The sequence below is a fragment of the Quercus lobata genome, chromosome 12 (assembly GCF_001633185.2).
Source record: "Quercus lobata isolate SW786 chromosome 12, ValleyOak3.0 Primary Assembly, whole genome shotgun sequence".
Taxonomy (NCBI): Eukaryota; Viridiplantae; Streptophyta; class Magnoliopsida; order Fagales; family Fagaceae; genus Quercus; species Quercus lobata.
The window spans coordinates 34145387-34154191 of NC_044915.1; the positions used below are offsets into that span (position 1 = coordinate 34145387).

At 32.9% G+C, this 8805-nt stretch overlaps 1 protein-coding gene across 5 annotated transcripts; it reads left to right on the forward strand.

Moving 5' to 3' along the window:
* The first annotated feature begins 919 nt into the window (after nucleotides 1-919).
* Nucleotides 920-4283, forward strand: LOC115971309 (putative pre-16S rRNA nuclease). 5 transcript variants are annotated; one of them, XM_031091153.1, is made up of 8 exons: nucleotides 920-934; nucleotides 1528-1690; nucleotides 2102-2159; nucleotides 2517-2585; nucleotides 2663-2758; nucleotides 3140-3229; nucleotides 3784-3851; nucleotides 4252-4283. In XM_031091153.1, the coding sequence occupies exons 2-7, from the start codon at nucleotides 1542-1544 to the stop codon at nucleotides 3832-3834; spliced, it is 513 nt and encodes a 170-aa protein (XP_030947013.1). In that variant the 5' UTR covers nucleotides 920-934; nucleotides 1528-1541; the 3' UTR covers nucleotides 3835-3851; nucleotides 4252-4283. The 5 variants fall into 5 exon arrangements, with proteins under 5 accessions (XP_030947013.1, XP_030947014.1, XP_030947012.1 ...); XM_031091154.1 differs by lacking the exon at nucleotides 920-934 and adding an exon at nucleotides 946-969; XM_031091152.1 differs by lacking the exon at nucleotides 920-934 and adding an exon at nucleotides 1075-1170.
* Nucleotides 4284-8805: the final 4522 nt, after the last annotated feature.

Sequence of the window (8805 nt, forward strand, 5' to 3'; positions counted from 1 at the left end):
GCATGTTATGGCAAGATATGCCAAGTATGTAAACGATTGTGATATTTGGGTGGAAGATACCCCACCTTTGATTGTGAATCAAGTGCAAAATGATGTAAGTCGTTTGGCTTCTGTTTCAGTTTAATGAATTTTAAGTTGAAAAAAAAAAAAAAAAAAAAAAATGTATAGAAAATAACAATTAAAATGGTATGAATACAAAACGTTGTCAAAGTCCTAACAATAAGTTTGGGGTTATGAATGGGTTGGATTTTCAAATACCTTTTACCTATTTATTACTTATTTAACAAAGTAGTTATGATTTAAACCCAACCCAACTCAACCTAGTCCAATTATTTAAGGTAAAATCTAGCCTATTTATATCTAATTATGTGTGTATGTATATATATATGTAAAATATTTACATAAAAAATAAAAAATATATCCCAAATATTAAAAATGAAAAAATATCCTCAAAACATTCAAAAATGAGCAAAATAATATTAAGAGGTTTAAAATTATCATAATACCTCTAAACCTTCAAAATGAGAGGAAAAAATCATATAGTCTAAAAAAATGGAAAGAAAATAAATGCATTTAAATGCATCCAGATGATTCTCAAAAAAAAAAAAAAAAAGCATCCATATACCACGTAGTAGGCACGTACTTTACCTAAAGAAAATTTTTATAAAATCCCAAGTTTAATGATATCAACAAATTACTATGTTTACAAAAGCCTCATAATTAAATTAGTATCTAGGCATTTCTAACAAAAATATACATAATTCAAATATTCTCTCTTCCAACAATCTAGTTAAACTAACAAAAAAGCTTCTCAAAAAAAAAAAAAAAAAACAAATCAAAAGTAACCCTCAATGACTACTTATCATAAATTGGTATAATTGTGTCCGTAGCCATTTTGAGAGTTTCGTCTGAAACATTGAAACCATTCTGAACGGTAAGTCACTTCGTCTGAAACATTGAATTTCACTTGTAAGAAATCTCTCTCTCTCTCTCTCTCTCTCTCTGTTTAACTAGTTAAACTCCATCCGACAAAAAAAAAATATATATATATATATATATATATCAAAAGTAACCCTCAATTACTACTCATCATAAATTGGTATAATTGGGTCTGTAGACTCTGTACCCATTTTGAGAGTTTCGTCTGAAACATTGAAACCATTCTGAACGGTAACTCACTTCGTCTGAAACATTGAATTTCACTTGTAATGAATCTCTCTCTCTCTCTCTCTCTGTGTGTTTAACTTTTTGCTCCAAAGTGTTTGTGAAAAAATATGTCACAGTAGAAATATGTTAGCATTTGATCTCTGTGTACTAACTGTTTGTAAAAATGCTGCAATGAAAATGAACTTTGTGCCGAAAAGCTGGACTTAATGCATTTAAAAAACAAAAACAAAAAAAGTTTATTTCTTCGCATTTTGGAAGTAAAAATATTATTGCCTATGTTGTTCATTTTTGTAATTTTAATTTGCTTAAAACGTATTTCACAGAGTGACAAATAAAAGGTTTTGTTTTTTGTTGTTGAAGGGTCTGGTTGATTAATGAGGTACGTGAAGCCGTTGAACTTGTTCCATGATTTGCTCACGTCAAAAGCTGTAAAACGGGGTCGTTTGCTTGGTCTGGATGTTGGTGATAAGTATGTTGGACTTGCTGTTTCAGACACTCACAATAAGATAGCTTCACCTCTAAGGTAATCTGATATCTTATACTTTTTATAATACCATGAAACTATGCTTGACAATGCATTTTAAAGGCCACCCAGTATATTGTATGGTCAGTGAATGTTGAATCTCTAATTTTATAGACTAGAGCAGCATATCTCTCTTACCACCACGGGGTATGGCTTGATGGTAGGAGTTCTTCCATTAAGGCCACGGTGGTATAGGTGGTATTACCCATTATAGGTGGTATAGGTGGTATAGGTGGTATAGGTGGCGTGGGGTCAATGAGTCCACATTGGAGACCTCCCTTTTTCATTTAGCAAAAAGAAAAAGAAAAAAAAAAGAGCAGCATATCCCTCTTCAGGGCTCCTCTTTTCCCCATTTTATGTTAGTGTTCTCACTGAAACTTTGTTTAAATGTCAATTATTGTGATGCTGCAGTGTTCTGCTAAGGAAGAAATCGAATATTGATCTAATGGTTAGTGACTTTCAAAGTCTGGTGAGTACTTTCTGTTGATTTTCTTTTATAAGATTGTATTTTGTTGTCATTGTAAATTCGGAAGAAGGTTATAAATCGAAATGATTGTCTGTAGTATCATCTTAAATCAAAAGATGGTATCCTATGATCGAATAAACTGAACAATTGTGCTAGTGTCATGGATTGAGTCTTGTTATTATGTCTATTACAAAATGGTATTTTCTACTTGGTGTAGCAAGAGGCTTTTTTTTTATCTTTTTCCCCTGCAAGAATTTCTCTATCTAGATAAATTGGGTATTTATGTTGGGTGGTGTTGAAGTTTGAGCTATCTTCAGACAAAAGTCAGAGTCATAAACGGCTTCTTCTGTTCATGTACAGATCTCTGAACTTTCTCTGGTGGGCTTTGTTGTTGGCTGCCCTTTCGACAGACGAAGAAGTGCTCCTGATGTGAGTTTTCTAGTGGAGCAATTAATATAGATTCTTGTTCTTTCCCTGACTGCATTTTAATTTTCCACCATGATTAGGCTGTGCAAGTGAAGCTTTTCATTGATGATCTCTGTAAAACGGGGAAACTCAAAGGTTTAAACTACACGTATTGGGATGAGAGTTTTACATCTAAGGTTGGTCCATTTGGCTATATTGTGAGATTTAGCGAAGTTTCATATGTATAAATTGTGGCATAGCTATAGATACAGAGCACGTGGAAGGTTTTTAATTAATCTGATGATGTACTTGGATTACCCTGTGTCAACCTAATATTATGATTACTATGTGAGCTCTGTGATTTTCCTTTCCAAAATGTTGAAAATGTCAATTTCATTGTTTGGGTAGCTAGCTACTGGAAACCTGGCCTTTGCCTAGGAAATGTTGGATGAACTGCAAAAGCTAGATTTGGCAAATTATAATGATTTATGCATCTCAATCTCAATTTTCATCTGGTTATCTGTGTTCTTATTACTAAATGTCAAAGAGTCTTAAGAGTTCATGTTACTATTTTGCAGAATGTGGAATTACTGTTAAAGCCTTTGAATTTACATCCAGTCCAGTCAAAGACAATAATTGACAAGTTTGCTGCTGTGGGAATACTCCAGGTAATATTCATTCTTCTATGCATTCCATCAAAAAATCAACTGTGCTTTACATATTTAACACAGAATTCATCAATGTAAAATGCAATGGACTCCAATTGTTATATTAAGCACAATGTACTCATCCATGTGCTATCAGACAACAAACTGGTATGATTAGAGATCTAGATATTAATGTCTATTTAAAATGTAATACATTCAAGATTTACCCTGGTAGGATTAGAGATTTACATATTAAAAAATGTGTAAATTGTAATATAGGCAAGAGGTGACTAAAATGTACTAAAGATTGATTACTGAAACTAAAAAAGACGGAATAACGCTGGCAGTAAGAAAGCAGGCCATAGTAATTATTATTATTATTATTATTAATATTATTATTTGGGGGTATCTTGCTTATAGAACTTTCAACATTCTGAAAATTTAAAGATCTTTTGAAGTCTTAAATAGACTAAATCCAAGAATAGTTATGCAATATTTGAACAGTTAGTTTGAAGGTATTTTCAGAGCAGTTATTCTGAATTCAGAGCTGTCTCATATGCTGGCATTTTGGGCAGGGATACCTGGATTATGTTAACAGGAAGATGAAGTTGGAAGCAGCAGAGTAAGATGTCTCTAAATGGATGTAAGTTGCTTGTTATTCATGTACATAACAGGACTGTTTAATGAATGTTGTACTCACAAGTCACAACATAGATGTACCTCTGTTTTTGAGTTTCACAATTCTCTTAGCTTTGCATTATAATTTTTCGAACTGTTTGTGTTCATCATCATGAACATGAAGTGTTTTCATTTTTTAATAGATCTATTCTACTTATTAAAAAAAAAAAAGAGAGAAAAAAGTCACAAGTCACAACATAGTTGTTGAAGCAATATTATGTGACAATTTAGTTCATTGTCATGTTTCACTTGAGTTGCCCTGAAATCATGGTCCTACCGGAATAAAAAATTGCAAATTTTTTTAAAAACTGTCTATTCATTAAAATTACATGTCTTTGATATTTAAATCTGATGAATTACTATAGGCTATAGCTCACTAACAAGGCAGGCATTGGGGGAAAAAATGGAGCTGTGGATGCATGGAGCATTTATTGAAGACAGCTACAAACCAAGTGGATTATTTAAATCTTTACATGCTTTATAATTTGTTGTAAAATTTGTTAATGATCGTGATGGGAACTTTGTGAATGTAACCATTTTTTAATAAAAAAATTCTATTAGAAATAAAATGGCTCCCTCAAAAATTTAAAAATTGCACCTGTCACTCGATCAAAAAGAAATTTTGGTTCTCTTTTTATTTTTATTTTTTTTTTCCCTTTAGTATTTTATTATCTTTTTTGATTCAAGGATGAATTACTAAGGATACGTTTGATACACTGAATGTAGATTACAACAGAAATAGTAATCTTTATTACCAGGAATAAAATGTGTTGTAATTGAATAACTAAACTGTAGGGACACGATTATTCACGATCCAAGAATAACATTGAGCTCGTATGTAAAGGGCCCGAACAATATAATTTGTACAGTGTGGGCTTGAAAGGCTTGGCCTTAATCACTGGACAGCAGTGTAATCGTGGTTTTTATGGAAGCTCATACGAAGGTGGGCCTGGCGTGAATGACAAAACCTTTCTTCAGTGCCACCTATAGGGTTTTTGTCCTCGGACCCCGTCTGAGGAGCTTAGTGTTCTTCTCCTCCTCCATTTTTTAGGGCCTCTCCCTCTGGGGGGATCCCCTTTCCCCTTGGTTCTTCTTCCCTTTTATACTAGTAGTTACTTCCCTTTCAATGTCCATGTGTAAGTTTTACTTTCTGGGATGGAGACTTGTTCTATCAACCCATACCTAAGGTGGTTGGGAGTAGACGTAAAAGCTGAATAGCATGGTGAAAAGCATGGGCCTGTCAGACGCAGAGTTCTTTATTACAATATTGACAGCTTTTTCACTTGTCTTGTCCCTGCATTAAACTCGTCCTTCTTCTTTAGGTGTCTTGTGGGATGCTGAGCGTGAGATCGTCCTCGGCCACATCCTTGGGCCTTTTTAGGGCTTTTATTACGCGTCCTCGGCAATAGGTCTCCTCGGCCTGGGCCTTGGGCCCTAATATAAAGTGGGCCGGGACCACAAATTCCCCGGCCCCACGTAAACCTATTCATTAGTTTGGTTGTGAGTTGTAACTTTAGAATAAAAATTATGATCTATTTTAGGAAATACCTCATTCATATAATTATATTTCCTATAAAATAATATATTTTAAATTTTAGAGAGATGAGTTATTTTTTTATGATTTTTTATTAACATAATTGTTAGGTGAATATGGAAAGTTTATTTATTTGGAAATGTATTAATGTTATAAATTATTACATCTACTAAGGAATAACTATTACAACCCTTTTAGAGAGTAATAGTTATTCCTCATTTTAAAGAATAGTTATTCATAAGGAATGACTATTCCTTGTAATAAAAACATAACCAAACTATTGAATAGTTAATTCATAGAAATAGCTGTTACATTACAATGTCTATTGCAGTCTACCAAATGTACCCTAACTTTGTTATTAAATCTTCAATTTTGTAGTCATCCCGAAAAATTGATATCAAATAAAGTCTCTTATTTATCTATATATAATTTATATAGTAAAAATATATAATAGTTAAAGAGTATCATTTATTATTGCTACATTTTTGTTGAGTTACATTAGTGGTCATGTCATCATTTTCTTTTCATCCTTAAAAAGAGAAATTTATTAATGTATACAATATTGTATTATGTCTTTATACATTCTCAAAACTAATTGTAACTTACCAATCATGATAAAATAATCACTTTTTACTACCATGATTTTATACATTTTTGAACCTTTTTATTTTTGGAGAAAATATACATTCTTGAACCTAAATGTTAATTATAATAAAATGGTCTATATAATAGTTTTCTAGGTTAGCTAGTCATTTAAGATGCTAACCAAAAATTAAAATGGCTGTGCATTTTAATGCCTTTGGCTGTATCTCTGGAAGAATATAGTTCGTATTTAATTGGTTGAAAAGCTAATTTTCAAAAATATAATCTAAAAGCACAGGTCTTTAATATTTTTGTTCTTTCTCTATTAATTAGGAACATTTGATATAGTGAGGATGGCCACGCCATGACTTCATTATTGTTGGGATAGCAACTGTAGTGGCTGTTATAACTCTTTTATTCCTTAAGTTTTCGAGTTTAAAATTATCTTTCTATCCTTTAGGATCCTCTATCCGCATTTTATAGCCAATTCTTTAAAGCTCAAACTAAATCTTCAAAGTAGTTACAAGTCACTTTTTTCCATTAGATTACAAGACAAGCATTAACAGGAAAGTTCCAATTTCAAGTCAGTCTTATGCAAGTAGAAAGCATAGTCAGAAAATGAAAATAAGCATTTAATAGGTTAACCCACTTCTGAATTCTGCAGAAGGTTATGAGCTGTAAGTATCTCAAGCTTCATGGGCAGTCTAGCAAATTTTTTGTGGAACCTTAAATAAATTCCTTGATGGGCCCTCTACACTAAGGTAAACTTGAAGCTCCTTTTCTGCACATTGATGAAGTCACTTAGACCCAGACTCGGCTTAATCTGCATTACAAATAGCTCTCCAGTGGATCGATTCAGGATGAGACACAATGTCTCCTTCAAGTTGGAGGAAATGACAAACCTTTCAAGTGCTTAAAGAATTGTCTCTTGTTATGCTTCTCCTCAGGTAAATAATATCCATAGACATTTGTCCATTTAAGAACTTGTCTAAATACAACTTTCTGCATAAACAGCATATTTGATGAGAAAAAGAAGAATACCTTCTGTAATCCAATGAGAAAGTTCCAATTTAGCTATAGCCAGGTTTTTGTGATGAACTTTAGCTGTGATTCAGGTTGGCACTATATGTCACTTAAGTTCTCAAGCCACAAAATACATGGCCATAACACTCTTCACAACTTAGAGAAACAAAGATTGATTGGAAGAAAACTGCTAGTACCCATCCCAATACTCTAATTAAATGGGGAAAATAACAGATTGATTGTCTCGGCAATAAAAATTCTGTTCAAGATTAATAAAAGTTTTGGTATTCTAAGGTACTGCTAAAACTGAGCAGGTTGGTTTGCAACCAAAACCTAGCTTGATGATGTGCCCTGTAAACTGGGTGTCTTCTCTTCCTCTTCAATTGATTCATATATTAACCAAGGATGGCTTGCCTGGTCCACTTTATGTTTGGATTTTGGTTTTCTTATGTTTTGTACTTTTGGTTTTTGCCTCACTTGTTAGGCTCATGGATTGTTTTACCTCATGGTTATCCAATTGCAATTTTGTAACTACTATGGATATTTGACAGTTGTAAAAAAGAATGGTTCTCCAATGAAATTGGCACATACTTTTGATTGGGTTTTTATTGAAGATTATTTGATGGGTTATCAAATTCCTGCATGTGAATGCTTTGTTTTATTGATAACTGCTCTACAGGATTGAGGAAAGAGATATATTGGAACAACTTGTGGATCAAGCTATGGCATGCATTACTTTCTTGACAAAAATAGTCAATTTTTCTTTAGCTTATCTTGATAAAGATCTCAGTGTGGTCTAAATTAATTACTGTTGTTGAGGTGCTTACCAAAGTCTGGCATTATATACTGTTGATTATTTATGCTGTAGAGGCATTTGGTTGTTGTATTCTACTCTTTTTATTGAGAACCTGGATTGATCTCTCTCTGCTGGATTTGACATATTTCCCTAGTGCATAATTTTCTTTAAATTTTTATTGCTATGTATGTTGTTAGTTAGCATAAAATGCAATAGCTTCCAATCTAATAAAATTGTTATCCTTTCAGCGTTAACTGTTATATTGCCACGCATTTGTACATTCTTCCTTATTGGAAATGGTTTTGTTGCACAGGCCATTGAAGTGGCAGGTCTGTATGATCATCAAGCTAATCGCAACATTGAGCTGGCATTAGCAAGATACTCATGGAGATTCAAAGTCAATAGATTATTAGGGGGTTTACAAAAGCCCAAGATCCAACAGATTCAGCAGCATTTGAAAGAGGTGTGTTTCATCGACCATTAGTACTTGTTTTCTTGTCTTTTGGGACTATTCTACATTCTTAATATGGATTATTTGCTCTTGAATTCTCTAGTACTTTTTCACTTTTATTAGTTATAAAAATGGGATAGTTCACATGAGGATAGCATCTTCCAAGAGTGTCCATTGATTATTAAAATTGATATTTGTCAGTTCTTGAGAATTACCAAATAAAGAGGGAATAAAAAAAGAAACAGAAAACTATTTCCACAAGAACCTAATATGGTGTAATGCCAATGTTGCCCCTACAAAATTCATGATGTGTTGCATGTCAACTGGCTTCTGCCTTGTGTCTCTAATTCTATGAAGAGACTAAAAATTCTTGTTTTAGGGAAGGAAACATAAACAAAAACATATTGAAAGTTGAGTAGGAGGCTTAGCTAGGGCTGGAGAATGATGATTGATTTGGGTTTGTGAGGACTATCTTTCCTCTTTTTGGGTAAGTCGTGATGACTAGTTACAACTCCTTATAAGGTGATGGAGAT

Coding starts and splice junctions, on each gene's coding strand:
- LOC115971309 (XM_031091153.1), top strand. CDS start 1,542: ATGAGGTACGTGAAGCCGTTGAACTTGTTCCATGATTTGCTCACGTCA. Junction 2,586..2,662: donor GACGAAGAAGTGCTCCTGAT/GTGAGTTTTCTA, acceptor CACCATGATTAG/GCTGTGCAAGTGAAGCTTTT. Junction 2,759..3,139: donor ATGAGAGTTTTACATCTAAG/GTTGGTCCATTT, acceptor ACTATTTTGCAG/AATGTGGAATTACTGTTAAA.